The sequence below is a fragment of the Hibiscus syriacus genome, unplaced genomic scaffold (assembly GCF_006381635.1).
Source record: "Hibiscus syriacus cultivar Baekdansim isolate YM2019G1 unplaced genomic scaffold, ASM638163v2 tig00112249_pilon, whole genome shotgun sequence".
In the NCBI taxonomy this organism is placed as follows: domain Eukaryota; kingdom Viridiplantae; phylum Streptophyta; class Magnoliopsida; order Malvales; family Malvaceae; genus Hibiscus; species Hibiscus syriacus.
This window is the reverse complement of record NW_024063281.1, coordinates 1,379,858-1,399,437: the sequence shown is the minus strand read 5'-3', so window position 1 is coordinate 1,399,437 and position 19,580 is coordinate 1,379,858. Positions and strand designations below refer to the sequence as shown.

Below are 19,580 nucleotides of genomic sequence, written 5' to 3'. Positions count from 1 at the left end.
CGGGATAGCCATGATGGACGGGTAATGTGTCTAGTGTACCGACCTACATCATCGTGTCCGAAGCGTAGACCGGTGATTAAGCAAAACTCCTCCCGCCCAAAACACGTATACGCCGGTGGAAAATCAAACCATATCTCTTCATCACGACGTTGTATAGTCTCTGGTAGATCTCTAGTCATGGTTTGAAGAAACAGGTGTGTCAACATCGTATCTCCACCGGGATGTTGTACTTTCAGCCATGGCCCGAAGCATGTATCCTCAAACATTTTTCTTTGTGCAGGTGAAAGCTTCGACGCAATTGTTTTGGCCAGGCTGACTTTATTTCTCAAGGTCAATTGAGCCGAATAAAAGTTCTACAAAAACAATAAACATACTAAATTAGATATACCAAAAACTACACTGTGAAGATATACCAAAAACAATAATAAACATAAATAGTAGTAGTTTATTCTTCAAACTTAAATATGCAACACTGTGAATTTCGTATTTGTCTTTGTTTTTTGGTTGAAGTAATGCAATTCATTCAAGTTTCAATTTGCAGAAGAAGAATAGTTTCTGAAAATGAAAATCGCAACACTAAAATGACTATCGCAACGAGAGAATCGCAACGCGAAACTAAAATCGCGTTGCGATTTGCATTTCGCGTTGCGATTCTTGGTTGATTTAATAAGCAATCTAAGTGAAATGGTTAATCTATTATTGAAATTACCAGTAAACCTATCATCAATTTCAATATGAAAAACCTAATAATAATGCAAAAATTTCAAAAAGAAAATAATTAAAAAAACTAACCCTCGTTGGTTGATTTGGTTGATTTTCCATTTCTGATTGTGAGGGTGGCTCTGAGAGATTTAGATAGACGGATTTCGTCGGAGATGGGTGAGAGAGTGAGAGATGGAGATGGGACTGAGTTGTGATTTTAGGTTTTAGGTTATGAGTTGCGATTACGGGATATACTGTGGACAGTTCAGTGTTCCAATATATTTATATTCATGTTTGGAATTTAAAAATAAAATACTTGGCCAGGATACTAATGGCGCTTTGAAAATCGCATTGCGATTATGTATTATCGCGTTGCGAAAGTCAGTATCGTGTTGCGAAAGTAAGTATCTCGTTGCGATTTTTTATTATCGCATTGCGATAGTCAGTATCGCATTGCGATTTTCCCAATTCGCGTTGCGATTTACTTATTCGCATTGCGAATTTCCCAATTCGCGTTGCGATTTACTTATTCGCATTGCGAATTGGGAAAATCGCAACGATACTGTAGACCATCGCAACGCGATTTTCAACTATCGCATTGCGAAAATGCAACGCGAATTTGCGATAATGGAGATCGCGTTGCGAATTAGCGATCGCATTGCGATTTTGTTGGTCATTTTGGCAAATCCGGAAAAAGTTGGTTAAAATCGTATATTATATGGGATTTTTGGTCACTGAGGTTATTTTCTCTAAAAATAATAGTAGTTGTAGAAGAAGGGGATGCGTCGAAGAATAAGGGAAGGTCAAAATGGTCTAATTTGGTCAAATGATGCTAAAAGTCATATTAACTTGTCACATCAGCATTCTAGTACTTCAACAAACGGCTGTTAACGTCGAGTGATGAATTTGTAATAAACGATAACGTTAGTAACCTATTTGTGATTTTTGAAACATAAGTGGTGAAAATAAAAACTTACTCAAATATTAGTGATCATTTGTATAGTTTACCTAAAAAAGGATTTGTCGTGGAGGATGAAATATGGGCAGCACCCCACATCGGCCCTCCTAACCGACATCCCTCTTTAAAACAAAGGGTGAATTACATATTTAATACCTTAATTATTAGTTTTGTTGTATTTAGATCACCTAATTATTTTTTAAAAAAATCATACCTAATGTTACATTTTGGTCATCGTTAAAAAAATTAGGGTTAACTATACCAATGATCACTTATATTTGTGTTTTGTTCACTTTTGGTCACTGACTTCAAAATACATAAGATACTATCACATTTGTTATTATTCAATTAAGATGTGATCACCACGAGTTGGCTGTCATTAAATATTTTGGTATAATCATACATCTGGTTCCTCTTATTTACATATTCTCTCAATGTAGTCACACCTTTAATATATTAAAATAATTAAATCTTGTTAGATATTTTGGTATAATAGCCACTTTTAAGATGTAGTCATACTTTATTTTATTTTAATCATGTCATGTGTCACTGGTGTCATATGTCATATCATGTGTCACCATTCGATTTGAGAACTAACTTTATTTTCATTTAATATATTTATTTTTCACCAATTTGCTTTTGTTAAATTATAAAATAAATTAAATTAAAATAAAGTTAGTCTTCCAACCGAATGGTGACACATGACACAACACGTGGTACCAATGATAATGTCATCATTTGATTGGAGGATTAAATTTATTTTAATTTATTAAAAGTATGACTACATTGAGAGAATATGTAAATAAAAAAAACCAATTGTGTGATTATACCAAAATATTTAAGGACAGTTAACTTGAGATGACCACATCTTAATTAATTAAGAACGAAGGTGACCATATCTTATGTATTTTGAAACTAGTGACCAAAATGAACAAAACACAAACATAAGTGATCATTCGTGTAGTTAACCCAAAAAATTAAGGCTTAAGGGCAACCTGTAGTACCCAATTTATCATTTTTCACATGTTGTATTTTTGTATCAATTTAACTATCGAAATTGTTTAATTGCATCAATGTATAAATTTTAGGGATTAAGATGATATGATTAACTAACTTTAATGGCTAAATTGACGCGAAAATACAATAGAGCAAAAATGATAAATTGGGTATACTATGTGGACAATAGTAGCCCTTAACCTGAAAATTAACTATAATACTAATTGTATCATAAAATAATGATACATTATCATTAAAAAATATCACATCAATATTTCTATTAATTTTTAACAAAAACATCGTAAAATCACATAATATCATACTACTATAAAAAAGTACATCAATTTTTTAGATTCGAATCAAATCAAAATGTACCTTAATATGGATATGGAAGTAAGAAGTTGACTTCTTGTCAAATGGTCCTCACAATATCGACAACGTAAGACGTTGCAATAATCCAACACCAAAGATGCAGTTTCTCAAGACATGCAGTTCAGTTTCCAAAAGAGGAAACCTGCCATTAATGAATCCTTCAAAAAGCAACATAAACAAAACCAGACAGATCATTCCCCCCCCCCATGTGCATATCTGCCATTACCATGGGAACCCTAAATCAACCCCTTATGCCTGTCCTTAAAAACCCTCCGCGACAAAACAAAGAAACCCCAAAAACATGTAAGGAAAAACCATCGGAACAGGAAGATCTGTTGTTGTTGTTGGGTGGTAACATAAATTCCTTGCAACATGCCACTGTGTTTATTTATGATGTTAATTAAGTGGAACAGTGATGTTTCATCTGTTTTCCTTATCGAGTTAAACGTTGAAAAAAAACAACCACGGGTGACTCAGTGACCTCCGCCGTGTATCACGGAGGATCCGTCGGTGTCACAGGGAGGAATTAGCTCATTAATGGCTATAAACAGCCTATTTTTATAGCATAGGGCAGATTTATAATGTTTTGTCGTTGTTTTTTTGCAGAATATTTATTTCTTTCTTTAGGGTTCTAGGTTTGGTTTGTTCAGGAAATGGTACTAATAACCTGTTTTTTTTAGTTGTTTCGTGTCGATTAAGACTTTTTATACAAAATAATATGGTTAATTTAATTGTACGCCCTCAAACTATGGAGAAAATTCTAAATTTATCCTTAAACTTCAACGCCTTTTAATTGAGTTCTTAAAATATAAATATGCCATCAATTTAGTCCTTTTTTCATCCTTGTGGTTAAGGGCAAAGCTAGAAAATTCTATTAAGGGGCCGGAATTGAGAAAATAATTTTATTTGGAAGGGAGGGGAATTGCAGTTTTACCATTAAGTTAACTTTTTTTTGGGATTAATATAGGGTAAGTACATGGTGATATCTATTTAACGATAACGCTCAACCATTTGACATTAAACGCTCACTTCCCTCATTTCTGATGCTCAAACCCGAGACATCAACTTTAGTTTATATATAATGATTTATGTTCAATTTTAGTTTACATATTAAATTTCAACTAAAATCTATCATTTAACATATTTACAATAAGTATATACGTATTAACAATTTGACTCACATGTAATGAAAATGCTGTGTGTCAAATCCAAACTAGCATTTAATGCCTGAAAGGCTGAAACGATAGCTAGGTTATTGGAAATGCCTTACTAGTACTATACTAATACTTTAAAATCTCAACTAGAATATTTTAAAATTTAACAATGGATTTAAATTTAGGTGATAATTTGAGGATGTTTTGTGCAATTAAACCAATTTTTTATACTTTAAACATACGAACCTCGAGTTCAAACCCATAAGAATATTACTAGTAAAATATGTTTTAGGTGTATAAATTATTCTTGCTTCCATACTTCCATTGTGTGTTAGGTGAAGATCTTGGACTTTTGGAGATCAAATAGTCTCTTTTTCCAGAATTCATGGGGATTAAAAACTGTTAAAATAGTGCAATAATTCATCGTTTGATGCATATAATAGTCGAGTTTGATTCGATTAACTTTAAATATAATCGAACTTGTATGATCATTTTCACTGATAATATAAAAGAACTGATACAAATGGAGAGGAAAAATAGACGTCAGACCAAATCATCCACTATAGAACACCGAGCCTGAGCTCAAGGTCCAACCCTTCAATGGAGCTTGCAGGCTTAGGTTCAAGCACCGGCCATTGGAGAGGAGAATATGGCCATGCTGAAACAGCATCCTTTGGTCGTTTGAGCAAGACAGAAGTACTCAACCCAACAGACAAACTGGTCTCGACATCGTCGGAACCTGAAATCATATCATCAAAAGACCTTTTAGGTCTTTCGGTGATATGATCTAACGGTTGCCCTTTGTTCTCTTCAACAATGGAAGAAATCCTAGAATGATCATCATCAATGGAATGATCATAAATGGATTGTTTGAGCTTAGCCCTATCCCTTCTATGAACATTCATGTGACCACCGAGGGCTTGAGCCGACCGGAATTCTCGACTGCAAAAACTGCACGAGTACGACCGAGGAGGCCATGAATACGCCCATGATGAACCACTTAAACACTTCATTGGTACTTCATGGGGCTTGAAGAAGATAGGGTTTATATAGAAGTGGAGGGTTAATTCAACCCTATTTACATTCAATACGTTGAAAACTACATGAAAATCTAAGAAGAAAGTTTCTTGAAAAATGCTAAGATAAAAAAGTCTAATATTTTTTCCTAATTTAATTCTCTTTCTGCTTTGCTTTGGCACGTCGAGTGAAGCTATTCAATTGTTTTTTTAGCAGATTTGGTGCACAGTCATTGTTGCTAAATATCGGTTTGGCAAATTTCTTCAAAAGGGGTTCATTGTTTAGTAATTCTTGGAGATTGATCCACTTGTTTGAAAGTAACCCTTTTCTCCTATATTTTCTAATAGATGTACTATTAGGGTAACAATAAAATTATTCAATTGAGTATTAATTAGATTGATAGTGTTAATAGGGATGGCAATGGGTAGGGTCGTGTCGTGTTTTTGGGTCACCCGACCCGAGAAGAAAGGTTCATTCACCCGTGACCCACCCTGACCCGACGAAATTAAGGTTTCACCTGACCCGACCCGAATATATGACTTAGAAACCCGACCCGACCAGAAATAATAAAAAAATATTTTTATTCAATAAAAACAATGACTTAATTGAAAAAAATTATATATAGAGAGGTTTCACCCGTGACCCAACTCGACCCGACGAAATCAAGGTTTCACCCGAGTATCAATTGTTTTTTTTAGCAGATTTGGTGCACAATCATTGTTGCTAAGTATTGGTTTGGCAAATTTCTTCAAAAAGGGGTTCATTGTTTAGTAATTCTTGGAGATTGATCCACTTGTTTGAAAGTAACCCTTTTCTTCTATATTTTCTAATAGATGTACTATTAGGGTAACAATAAAATTATTCAATTGAGTATTAATTTGATTGATAGTGTTAATAAGGATGGCAATGGGTCGGGTCGGGTGTTTGGGTCACCCGGCCCGAGAAGAAAGGGTCATTCACCCGTGACCCACCCCGATCCGACGAAATTAAGGTTTCACCTGACCCGACCCGAATATATGACTTAGAAACCCGATACGACCCGAAATAATAATAAAATATATTTTTATTCAATAAAAACAGTGACTTAATTGAAAAAAATTATATATAGAGAGGTAATATTGTAAGTATCCCTAAATATATAGGGTAAAATTATATATATTTTTCGGGTCGGGTCGGATTTTTTCACCCTAAATCCAACCCGACCCGAACAGTGCATTTAAAAAAAACCGACCCAACCCGAACCCAATTTTTTTTAAAAAAATCAACTCGATCGGGTCGGGTCGGAACCCGTCGGGTTCGGGTTGAGTTGTCATCCCTAAGTGTTAATGTTAGGGATAAAGTCAGGATAAAACTTCAAGGGAGTCAAATATAAATGGTAATAAAATGAGGGTTGTTATAGCTCCTCCAAAAAACCACACCTCCACAACCAATACTTCGTCTATGGGAGCCTCGGGAGTTCCCAGAAGTCGTCAGAGTTCTATATCCTCCAGACAACTATAGTTTCTTGATTTGACTATTGCCAATCCTATCACCACTAAGTCCTTTGTATAGGGGTCAGGTCTACTTACATTGTCGACCATAATCACCCTAGTCCTAACATCAATACTAAGGGCTCGTATATAGGGATGACAATGGGTCGAGTTGAGTATTTAGTCAACCTAACCCTATCCGAAAAATATGTATCCTCCACCAGAACTGGATCCTACCTGACCTGAAAAATATACATTCTCTACCTGACTTCGACCCGACCTAAACTTTTAGAGTATAAATCTGACCCAACCTGACTCAAAAATTATATATCATTCACTCGACCCGACCCGAAGATATACATTCTCCACCCGACTTTGACCCAACCTAAATTTTTAGAATAAAAATCTGACCTGACCCGATCTAAAATAAGGACTTAATTAAAATAATAATAATTTTTAAGAAAATTACATTACTATCCATGGGTTGGGTCGGGTAGGATTTTTTTTCACTCTCCACCCGAACCTAACCAGACCTCACTCCCTTAAAAATCCGATCCGACCATTACCTGATTTTTTTAAAAATCTCAAATCGGATCGAATCAAAATCCATCGATTTTGGGTTAAATTATCATCCCTACTTGTATAAAATCTCAAGATGATAAGGTGTTAGCATTTTGGGTTACAATCTCAAATATGATAAGGTGGGCACTTTATCTAATTCTAAGCAGGGGTGGTTCGGATTATTTCTAGGCTCGGGGTGAAAATAAAAAAATGGCCCCAATATAAAAAATTTAAGAAATATGTAATATAAAAATTTTATTAAATTAAAAAATAATTATTCATTATAATATAACAGATGTCAAAAATATATTTAAGAATACAAATACTTATAAAAATAATACATTCGATCATTTTTTATGCAAAACCATTTATGATAGCAATTGAAAATGAAAGAATGATCTTATCTAGAGTTTGAAAATATATAAAAGTTAAAAGAAATAATTTGAAAACGTGATCTGCCTAGAATTTTAAGAATAATCTTCAATATGATTCAAGCACCACAATTGATGATAAATAAGTTTGACTTTAAGTGAGAAATATGATAAATTAAAAATGAGAATAATAATTTTTAGAGGAATCGTGAAACATGAAAGAGAAAAGAAACATGATAATTATACTGAAATTTTTCCTCTCACTAAGTTTTGAAGAAAAAAATTACGTTAATAAATTTGTTCATTGATATGAATAATCGGGAAAGAGATTTGGTGAATTTATGGTGGGAATTTGGAAAGACCAAAATTAAAGATATTCAATTGATTTTTTTTAATTTTAGGAAATAAATATTGAATTAGAATTTTATAGAAGAACAAATTATTAACGTTAATATAAAATTCAATAATGACAATTGACATCTTAATAAACTCATGGGCCCCATTATTTCATTTGGTAAATTATGTGTTTAGTACCTAAACTATCAGTTTTGACCCGTTTTAGTACATAAACTTTCAATTTTGTTCAAAATCATACCTAAGATTTAATTTTTATTTCATTTTAGTATCCGCCGTTAAAAACTTTAGTTTTTTTATTTCATTTTAGTACCCATTCAAAATTTAACGTTAAGTTTTATTTTTAAAAAAAATTTAGGTACTAAAACTGATAGTTTATGTACTAAACACATTAAGTTTTTAACGGCAGGGTACTAAAATGAAATGAAAACTAAACATTAAATATGATTTTGAAAAAAATTAAAATTTTAGGTACTAAAACGGATCAAAACTAACAATTTAGGTGCTAAATGCATAAATTACCTTATTTTTAATTTATTATCAGAAAATAAAAAAATATTATACTTAAAATAATTAATTTATGGGCCCTGGGCTGGTGCCCCTCCTGCCCCGGCCCTGATTCTAAGACTATTATTCACCGTCTTTTTTAGCCTGCTTATCTCATCTCTTACATTTGCAAAACCATCGTCTAAGATTCACCATTTAAATCAGAAGGAATAAACCGTCAAACATTATCACAATCACATTTCTCCCGTCAACAAAGGTCATAATTTAATTATTAAGTAAATACATTTGGAATTTTAAAATTAAAGTGCCTTGATTTAATTTGTTTAATTTTGAAATTGATGGAAATTTAAGAAGTATTCAACCTAAACAAATGATGGGTCATGACTTAATAACCAAAACTTAATTTTTAGTGAAGTGTCAGCTTGTGATTCACTATTAATTTCTAACATTATACACAAACAGGGTCGGACCCAGGATAAAAATTCAGGGGTTGCACAAAAAAATTCTTATAAATTTTTTTAGGGGTTGCACAATATTAAAGGTGACACTTGTATTAATTAAAAAAATTAGAAAAAATTAACACTAAGTAGACAATTTTATTGTATAAAATTTTTTTCTATAAGAATTTATCTGAAATATAGGGATTCTACCTAAAAACACAATATATATATATATATATATATATATAAATACTAAAATAATATCATTTGATCAATGTTCCTCACAATTTGAGGGGTTGCCCGGGCTACCCCGGCAACCCCTGAGTCCGCCCCTGTACACAAACATTGAAAAAAAAAACAAGCTTAAAATTACAATTTTTTTATTTGCTCAATATTTTATTCCATTGACCCCCTTTTGTATTTTTATTTTTGTTTCATTTTATCCATTAAAAACATTTTAATTTTTAATTTGTTTCATTTTGAGAAAGGTTTGGTTATGTTCTTCAAACAACATGCTAAGAAACAAAAAAAAAATGTTTATAATATGCCTCAAACTTTAAATGTCCGAAATTAATTGTGGTTCAACTTGCATTCAATTATTTGCATGTAATATAGTTCTAGTAAATTAAAATTTGGGTTTCTTGAATTATCTTTAAAAACAAAAGACCTACTACCTATGGCCTATATAGGAAATGACATAAGATCTTGAAGAAGGTCCTTATCTCAAGCATATTATATATGGGGGAGTATTTTTTTATATACAAATTGTAAAAACTAGGGTTTACATAATTTTATTTATTTAAAATTTGAAATATAAAATTATAATTTTTTTAGTTGCTCTCTTGGTTTTCAAGGGGCTTCGTCTTGACTTATTCGAATCTATCCGGATCACACACCTGGTTTTGGTGAGTGAGTCTCTAAGCAAAAGTTTTCTGCATATATAAGGACTTGAAATTGAGACATACTTAAGCGATATCAAACTGCTTACCACTTGAACCAACCTTTTAAAACAAAGGATTTTTTTTTCCATATATATATATATTATTATTACCTAAGTATAGTTAGCATATAAAAAAAGGATTAATCTATGGTTATATATTGAATGACATAAGACCTTTATGAAGGTCCTTATCTTGTTCATAAATATATATACCAACTTGCCAAGAAATGATTCCTTTTAATGCATAGCCACTGCCCTAATAATTCCAACATGCACATTTTCATGATTTCTTAATTAACTTGGAGTAGCTTAGTCAAGATTATTCAATTCCAAAACCCTAAACAATTGAGATAGATGAAGATGAAATTGACTTAATAATATGAAGCATTGACTATTTAAAGACTTTTAAGCCTTTTTCTTCTTACCTAAAATGTCTTCATTGTTCAACTTGTTGGGAGAAGAAAAATTAGAACATGGTTAGTGAATTAGAGGTTAGATTGGATTGAACAAATTCTAGAGGTAGGGACAGGGACAGAGCTAAGATTTTAGTATCTAAACAAATTCTAGAGGCAGTGACAGGGATGAGTCAAGATTTTAGTTCAAGGAGGTAAAGTATAATTAACGATAGAAAATTAGGAGTGGAAAAATCAAAATTTAAAGGCCTAAATAGTTAATTATCCCTATATTTTTTAATGGTAAAAAAATTTGGGGCGAGGCCAGTGGCCATTCAATGACCCACATGGCTCCGTCCCTCGATGGGGATGGATTCATGATTTTAGGTTAGGAGACGAGTTACTATTTTATATCAATCAATAAATTATGATCTCACTATAAATTGATCCCTAAACTTTAAATATTTTATACTAATCTTTAAACTATCGATATCATTATATTTTGATCCTTTCATTAATATGTCATTAGACTCTTCTTGTTAAACATATTTAATATGTTTTTCAAGGTCATGAGAATTGAACCTGCAACATTCTAAAAAGTTATTACATCATTCATAAAAAACATATCAATTTTTTAGGCCACGAGTTCAATTCTCAGAACCTTAAAAAATCAATAGCGCTGACGACGTGTTAATGGGAGGATTAAAATAGAATAATATTAATAATTTCATGATTAATATAGAATATTTTAAAATTTAATTACCGATTTTTATAATTTGTGCGAGTAAAATTTAGATTAAAAAATTAACATAAAGTTAGTTTAATTTGAATTCAGATTAAATGAAGAAAAATGTATAAACACTAGCAAATATAAATATTTAAGAGAACATTCATTTGACCAAATCGAGCTGAGTTAAATTCGAGTTATAGACCGATCCAATTCCATATACTCTATTAACTTTTAAATTCTTAATTATAAGTACTTTTTAAATGACATAATATTAAAATTAACCCTCCATGTTTATCAAAATAGTCATTTTGCCCCTTATTTTTTTGGAGCATTTTGACTCTACCGTTTCACTTTGGGACAAAACCCCCCTCTACAGTTGGAAAATTTTAGTTAACACACGATTAACGCTAAAAAATTATGGCCTTTTTCAAAGTAAAACGAAACGTTGAGGGTTAAAATGATCCAAAAAAAGGAATAAGGGCCGAAGTGACTATTTTATCAGATGTTAAGACCTTTTTGCAATAAAATAAAATGTTAGGGGCCAAAATATTCCGAAAAATAGAATAGAGACTAATTTTGGTATTATGCCTTTTTAAATTTAAATCTCAACGATGCGGTTAAAAATGGGCAAAATCAGGGAAATAAAATCGAACAGATTCGGCCCAACATGTCTGAACCGAGCTGTATTTGCTTAACAACACAGCACACGTACGAGGTTCTTCACAAAATCACTGAAAACCGACCATTTTGCTTAAATTTGCCTGTAGGTAGGAACGACCGGAGATTCGAACGAAGATATCATCCGATAGAACAGTGAATTATCCGTATGAAAACAGACTCGGATCAAACCCGAATTTAAAAGATCTTTCCAATACCAAAAAGATATACACCTAACATGTGATTGATCTTTACCTTTGTTATATTTGCCAGAGAAAAATCTGCACCCCTAAGATCAGCTTCGGAAAGGTCGGCTCCTGCATCGTTTCGGTTAATCAAGAATCGTTTAAAACACGAGCAGGGACAAAGAACAAAAGATTCGAGTGTTTGTCTAAAGTTGCAGGCATGCACTTATCTAAACTATTTACTAGCTGCAACTCAAAAAAAAGATCGATGTCTATTATGTAAGCATATATGAGTATAAAAGCAGCGGAAGATCCATGAAAAATTGATTCAACCCGAAGCCTTCTACAACCTGAAAATTACAGATATTTCATGAAAACCGATACGAATCGAGGTCTTTTAACCAGTGAGGCCAACTTAACCACATTACATTACTTTACTAGCCCTTTAATGGCCTCAATCTATATGGCAATCATATGTTTGAAAACCCCAAACCATTACCGGACCTTAAAAACAAGCTCGAAACTTGAAATTAGCCTCGTCGAATACCTTCTTCGAGACAACAGAAAAATGGAGGGACTTTTGAAGTTCTTAATGAAAAATGTTCGAATTTAGTTAGTTTACATAGAATAGTTGGGAGAAAACCTGTCAAATCGGCATCGAAGAAGCTAGCACCGAGCATTTTCGCGCCTTTGAAATTGGCTTGTCGAAGTATGGACTGAAATGGAGGAAAAAGGAAGATCAAATGAGATTTAAATCATTGAGATTAACTAAGGCAAATACCATAGAAATATCAATTAACTGAAAAAACAGAACAGTACTGTCCTGAAATCTTGCTTGATCAATGTCTTGCCACTAAAATCTTTGCCGGTTAAGTCTTGTCCCCTTGTTACTTCAAATCCATAAGGCCGTCCTCCCTTTTTAGCAATGCAAATTGTCAAAACAAAAGACGTTCATAACCGATTTAAATCATCGAAAACTCGTATCTGACACTCACACTCAGTCTAAAAAACATAACTTCGATGATCGAATTCGTGTGTATCATATGAAAACTCAAGTTTACCTTGAAACCAAGTGCATGATCTACTAAGAAAACAGAAGTAGAAACTAGGACTAGCAGAAACAATGCACATTGTAAAAACAAAAGACATTGGTAACCGATCTAAATCGCCGGAAAATCGTATCCGACACTCATAATCGAGTCTAAATAACATAGCTTCGATGATCGAATTCGTGTGTATCATTATGAAAAGTCAAATTTTCCTTGAAAGAAAGAGCATGATCTACAACACATTGTCAAAACAAAAGACATTCATAACCGATTTAAATCGTGGAAAACTCATATTTGATGCTCACACTCGAGTCTAAATAACATAGCTTCGATGACCGAATTCGTGGTATCATAATGAAAACACAAATTTACCTTGAAAGCAAGAGCATGATCTACCACACGTTGTCAAAACAAAAGACATTCATAACCGATTTAAATCGTTGAAAACTCGTATCTAACACTCACACCGAGTCTAAATAACATAGCTTCGATGATCGAATTTGTGTGTATCATATGAAAACTCAGATTTACCTTGAAAGCAAGAGCATGATCTACCACACATTGTCAAAACAAAAGACATTCATAACCAATTTAAATAATCGGAAAATCGTATCTGACGCTCACTCTTGAGTCAAACTAACATAGCTTCGATGACCGAATTCTTGTGTGTCATATGGAAACTCAAATTTACCTTGAAAACAAGAGCATGATGTACCATACATTGTCAAAACAAAAGACATTCATAACCGATTTAAACCGTCTAAAACTCGTATTTGACGCTCACACTCGAGTCTGAATAACATAGCTTCGATGACCGAATTCGTGTGTATAACAATGAAAACTCAAATTTACCTTGAAAGCAAGTGCAGGATCCACCAAGAAAACAGAAGCAGAATCAAGGGCAAGCAAGCTAGCCTTGGACAATGTTTGTCCCAAAGAGAAAGAACCCTTTTCGAGTTTCTCCTCGAGAACCCGTACAAAACCAAACAACCTTAAATCAACCAAAACAAACGAAGAATCGAGAGAGTAAAAAAGGGTTTGAAAAAATAGAACCTTAGGCGTATGATAGTTCAAAGAAGAGTGGGGTTTAATGAAGCAAAGGGGGGACTTTTGTGGGTTTTTTTTTACAGAGAATCTTTTGGAATACAAAGAAACATTGTTGAAATGGTAGAGAAGAGCCATTGTCGGATTTCAGACATTGCTTTAATGTGGATAATGCTGAAGCAGGTATGGATAATGATTTTCTGTTGAGCTTTTACGCGCGGCGGTTTCAAGTTTCTGTTGGATCGATTGATTGTGGGTTAAACCGGCCAGAAACAGCGGTCCAAACCAATAATGTTAATGGCTGAGCCGGACTGATACATTGGCCCAGATATATGGCGTTTTATGTAGTGTATATTTGGGGTAAATTTAGCCCAATGCCATACACAGACTAATTATGTAGTCTAATATGGCATCAGACATTTTATTTTGGGAATTACGACATTTGTTACAGTGACTTAGAACTCGTCACTTCGACGTGATGAGTTTGAATAAAAAATATTATTTAGACAAACTCATCATGTAAGTATAAGAGTTTGCCTTGTACTGTAACATTTATCGTCTATCCCAAATTAAAATTTGGATCGACCTAATGGACTAATTTTTTTACCCGCTTAATTTATTGGACCAATTTTACCTATATTTAGTATATTAGGTTTATTATATAAATTTCTACGCTTCAACATGGTTAAAACTGTAAAAAAATTATTTGGTATATGGCCTTTTATATTGTTTTTGGGCCCAATAAGAAAAACAAATAAATTATTTGGAAAAATAGAGTAAATAGCAGTTTATTTTGGGATCTACAGTATTTTCTATAGTGTTCATGGAACTCGTCACGTCGAAGCGACGCGTTTAAATAAAAAATATTTTTTATTTCAACCCGTTATGTCGAGGTGACGAGTTCCAATAGAATAATTTTTTTTATTAAATTTTATTACATCGAGGTAAAAAATTTGAATAAAAATATTTTTTTATTAAAACTCGTTATCTCGACGTGACGAGTTTCAAGTTACTGTAATAATGCTATCGATCCCTAAATAAACTTCTATATACCTTATTGGACTAATTAATTACATTATTGTATACTTTGGCTTTATTTATTCATTAAAAAATGCTTTGGATAAACATCCCCACCCCACAAAAACATCTACAAAACAATGGACAAAGTACATTATAAATGTAAACCGTATGAATATTCATTGTCGAATAGTTAAATTTTTTTCGTAGATATTATTTTATATTTACTTCAAATTTATAAAAAAAATTAAATTAGCCATTTTTAAATTCTAAAGTTCGTCGTTTTTTAATCTAAATTTTATGACGATCAAGTAGTATAAGAGGACTCAACAAAGCAATAATCTATAATTGAGAAATAATTTATATATTTATCTTATTTTTATATAATTATAAATATTTTTTTATCTATTTTACTATCTAAAAATAAATTTATTAGTATCAAAATAATATTCAAATAAAAACTTCTCCTTGGCATTAGTCCAACAACCTAAATAAAGTGTGAAGTGAAGCTTTTGAATAATGGAATTGCATTACTCAATTTGATTTGCTACATCCACATGTACCCAACTTTCAAATAAACTTGATCTTAAGCCCTTGATCATCCATAACCAAAATCATATCAATGATCATCATATGGAAACATTATGAATAGCTAGCAGTTAGATCATCCGGAGGCTGATGTTAAGTGAGAAATAAGCCCAACGTCCTTGAGCTTATTTTAATAGTACTTGCATGCATGTTTAATAAATTTATTTACATTGCATTACATGAATTAACTTATCTTCTGGATGTATCAAAAAAATAAATTTATTTATATTTTATCGACATGAGTTGGTTCAAGCAGTAAACAATTTGATATCGTTTAAGGTATCGAGTTTGAGTCATTGTATATAGAGGATCCCAGCCGGAAGACTTACCCACCAAAATTTAGTGTGCGATGTGGGTCATCCGAATTAGGGTGGGCATAGGACCCGAACCCGACGGGTTCCGACCCGATGCGATCGGTTGGATTTTTTTAATAAAAAATCGGTTCGGGTCAGTTTTTTTAAATGTGATGTTCGGGTAGGGTCGGGTTCGGGTTTATGGTGAAAAATCCTGACCCCAAAAAAATATATAATTTTACCTTATATATTTAAGAATAATTACAATAATACCCCTCTATATATTATTTTTTCAATTAAATCATTTTTATTGAATAAAAATTTTTTTATTATTTTGGGTCGATAGGGTTTTTAAGTTATATATCAGGTCGGGTGAAAACTTGTTTTGGTCGGGTCGGATCTCAGGTGAATGACTCATTGTTCTCGGGTCAGATCGGGTGGACCAAAAACCCGACCCATGACCATCCCTATATGGATTAGTTAAGACAACCTTGGAACGGAGAGGAGGAAAAAAATTCTTTTATATTTTAACACTTGCATGCATGTTTAATTTCGCGTTGTTATTCCTATTAGCTTGCACCTTGACTATCGCATGTTTAGTCGTTTAATTTGATTAGTGGTCGAAATAAATTATAAAATTAATTAATTTTTCCTTTAATTACTAACTAAATCAAATTTTTTTCTTAAAAAATTATTAACCAAGTTAAATAAAGTTCGTCTAATTTGTTGTAAGTTTTCTCTCAAACGATTAATTTGAGTTTTATAGAAATATTATTTTTATTCGAGTTAACATTCGATCGAGTCTTGAATATTTAACGAGGTTAGTATAGTTAAAAAATAGTTGGGTCTTATTCTTAATTAGTTGGGTTTAAAATATTATGTAATATCTATAATATATTAAATATTTAATATTTTTGATTAATTAATTAATCATTTTAAACTAAATTAACCAATATCTAAAATTTAAGAAAAAATATTAATCATTAGTCAACCCAGTGTCTAACACAATCGGTCAACATAACTGAATTTTGATTCGATAAGTAAATTTGTAATTTACCATTTCGTAGTTAAAGGAAAACACTAAGGACCGATGCTAGAATAGAGATGGCAATGGATCGGGTAGATTTTGGGTCAACCTGATCTGACCTAAAAATTATAAATTCTTCACACGAATCTGATCCCAAAATTTTAGAGTATAAATCTAATCCGACTCGACCTGATATAAAATAATGATTTAATTAAAAAACAATTTTTTTAAAGAAATTATATTATTATCCCCAGATCGAATTGGAATTTTTTCACTTTTCATCCAATCCAAATTTAATCCGATCTCACATTCTCAAAAAATTAACTCTACTCGATTGAACCCAATTTTTTTTAAAAATTAACTTAAAATTAGATCGAATCAGAATCCGCCGAATGTGATCTCTACGCTAGAAACTACGGATTCGGTTTTGAATAGGTTTGGCAACTTTGGGATTATTTATTCACTTCAAAAGGAAACAAAAGAAGAGATTCGACAAAACAATGGAAAGATGTGCACCGATAATGGGCATTCAGTCAGTCTGTCTGTCGGAAACAGAACCGAACACAGTGTTTGACCGTCGAACAAGATAAAAGTGTACGTGTGGCGGTGCAGGCCAGGGTGCGGCCCTTTTGATCCCTAGCTTCGCTAAGTCGCTAGGTTATTTTTTTTAATAAATATGAGTGAATATATAGTAATATTTATTCAATAACTCTTAACTGGAGATAGTAAAATACTCGAATTTGATAAATTCTGACTCGATTCACTTAATAGGTCGGATTCTTTTTAAAATAAAATCAATTTATGTCAAATTGAGTTGAGTTTTTTAGAGTATATATTCGGGTAAAATCAAGTTCGAGTTTAGTGTAAAATATTGATCTGAATCGATTCGGAAAATAATATAATTTTATCTTATATATATATATTTAAGGATAATGAAAATAATACCTCTATATATATATATATATGTTTAATCAGATCTATGATTTTATTGAATAAAAACAATATTTTTAATAAATATATTTGTTTCATGTTGAGTCGAGAGAATAATGATTGGCCTTCATATGGATTGTGTATATTTTTCGAGTCATGTCCATTCCTATTATCAACCCTTTGACAATGAACACCTATATCCCTACATACACGATGTTTGATCTCATACCTCAAAAAATAATAACAAAATTCTTAATCACTAAAATTGCTTAATTCTTGTTACATCGCTAGGTTAAGTTATGTTTGGATATATATATATATATATGGTAAATTAACTATTTGGTTAACCGTCTATTATTTCGTTTCTATTTTGATCACTCAACTATTATTTCTTTTAAAATCATTTATAATGTTACGTTTTAGTACTATTTCAATTTCCAACTATTAAAAAATAATGATAATATGAACGTCATAATAAGATGATACCTTATCAAAATTAAAATAATAATTAAAAAATATCACCTCGACATTATGCATATTACTGAATTTGATTTGCTACATAAATATTACCCATAATTTGGTATGAGTACAACCCTAAATAAAGGCTAAGAGGAGTTTTTGAATAATGGAAGTGTATCACTCAGCTTGATTTGATACATCCACATGTGCCCAACTTTCAAATAAACTTGATCTTAAGCCCCTTGATCATCCATAACCAAAATCATATCAATCATCATCATGTGGACACATTGTGAATAGCTAGCACATGGTTTTATATGCCCTACTTGCTTGCTATATAGGTTTCCTTTTAGGGGCATGCTTGAATTCCATAGCTTCTTGATTTGAGACATTGAATTCATCCTAATTAAAAATAAATCAGCTGAACCTATTCCATATGTAATGGGGTAAGGGGATGTAGGGTAGTAGGCTGACCCCCAACGCTAGGTTGAGAATAGCTTCCGTGGAAGACCTCCAATTATGAATTGTCCACCATGAGACCCGATCCCACGACCACAAGGTTAAGAGCTTTGTGTTCTACCAAAAAATAGGTTAAAATAGTAGTGACACATTGATAATCTACCTAACCCTAAAATTTAAGAATTAAGATGAAATTGGGTGACTTATTGAAATAATATATATTTCAATTTTTTATTGAAATAATCTTTAAATGTACAATTTCTTTAACACTGACGTCATCTAAAACTATAATAAAATGAATTAGAAAATTCTGGGTCAAAAAATTATGCAAAATTGTTAAAAGAAATACACGCGCGACGCGTGTCAAACACACATAATTGTAAGAGCATGAGTCAATTAAAGATGACGAAAGATATAAAGGTCTTATCTTCAATTACTTCATGAAATGTTTAAAATGTTATATTTTAATGTTTTAAATAATTCTCCGTAATTAAAACTAATATTAATATCTCTTGAAATTTTAAATTTTAAATAAATATTACCTTATAGTTATATTAAATTATATATAAATACATAAGATTTGAAAATATAAATATAATTCATATATATATAGTATCACATCAATGTTAAATACCAACCCAATCATAATCAACTCCATGGTAGATGAGCCGTTCCCAGTTAATGATGATGGGTTTCCTCTATATGTACATTGTAAATGCATCCCCCTAGAACTATGGCCATTTTAAGTTTGAAAAAGAAAACCCTTGTAAAATCCAAAAACTACAAAAGTAAAAGGGAAAACCAGGTCGACATACAGGAAACCAGCCTATGCAAAACAAATAGTGGGACTTTTCGACATGGTAATCGTATAAAACCAGGCTGAATTTTTAGAATAATGCACTTTAGAAG

The 19,580-nt window shown here is 32.0% G+C and overlaps 2 protein-coding genes across 2 annotated transcripts; both read right to left on the bottom strand.

The window, feature by feature from the left end:
• Window positions 1-4,742: 4,742 nt before the first annotated feature.
• Window positions 4,743-5,195, bottom strand: LOC120176597 (probable transcriptional regulator RABBIT EARS). The gene has a single exon (XM_039183000.1). The coding sequence runs from the start codon at window positions 5,193-5,195 to the stop codon at window positions 4,743-4,745; it is 453 nt and encodes a 150-aa protein (XP_039038931.1).
• A 6,623-nt stretch (window positions 5,196-11,818) lies between these two features.
• On the bottom strand, window positions 11,819-14,036 carry LOC120176596 (thylakoid lumenal 15 kDa protein 1, chloroplastic-like). The gene is made up of 5 exons (XM_039182999.1): window positions 14,002-14,036; window positions 13,707-13,845; window positions 12,625-12,720; window positions 12,449-12,521; window positions 11,819-11,937 (listed from the first exon to the last, which is right to left on the bottom strand). The coding sequence occupies exons 1-5, from the start codon at window positions 14,034-14,036 to the stop codon at window positions 11,819-11,821; spliced, it is 462 nt and encodes a 153-aa protein (XP_039038930.1).
• Window positions 14,037-19,580: the final 5,544 nt, after the last annotated feature.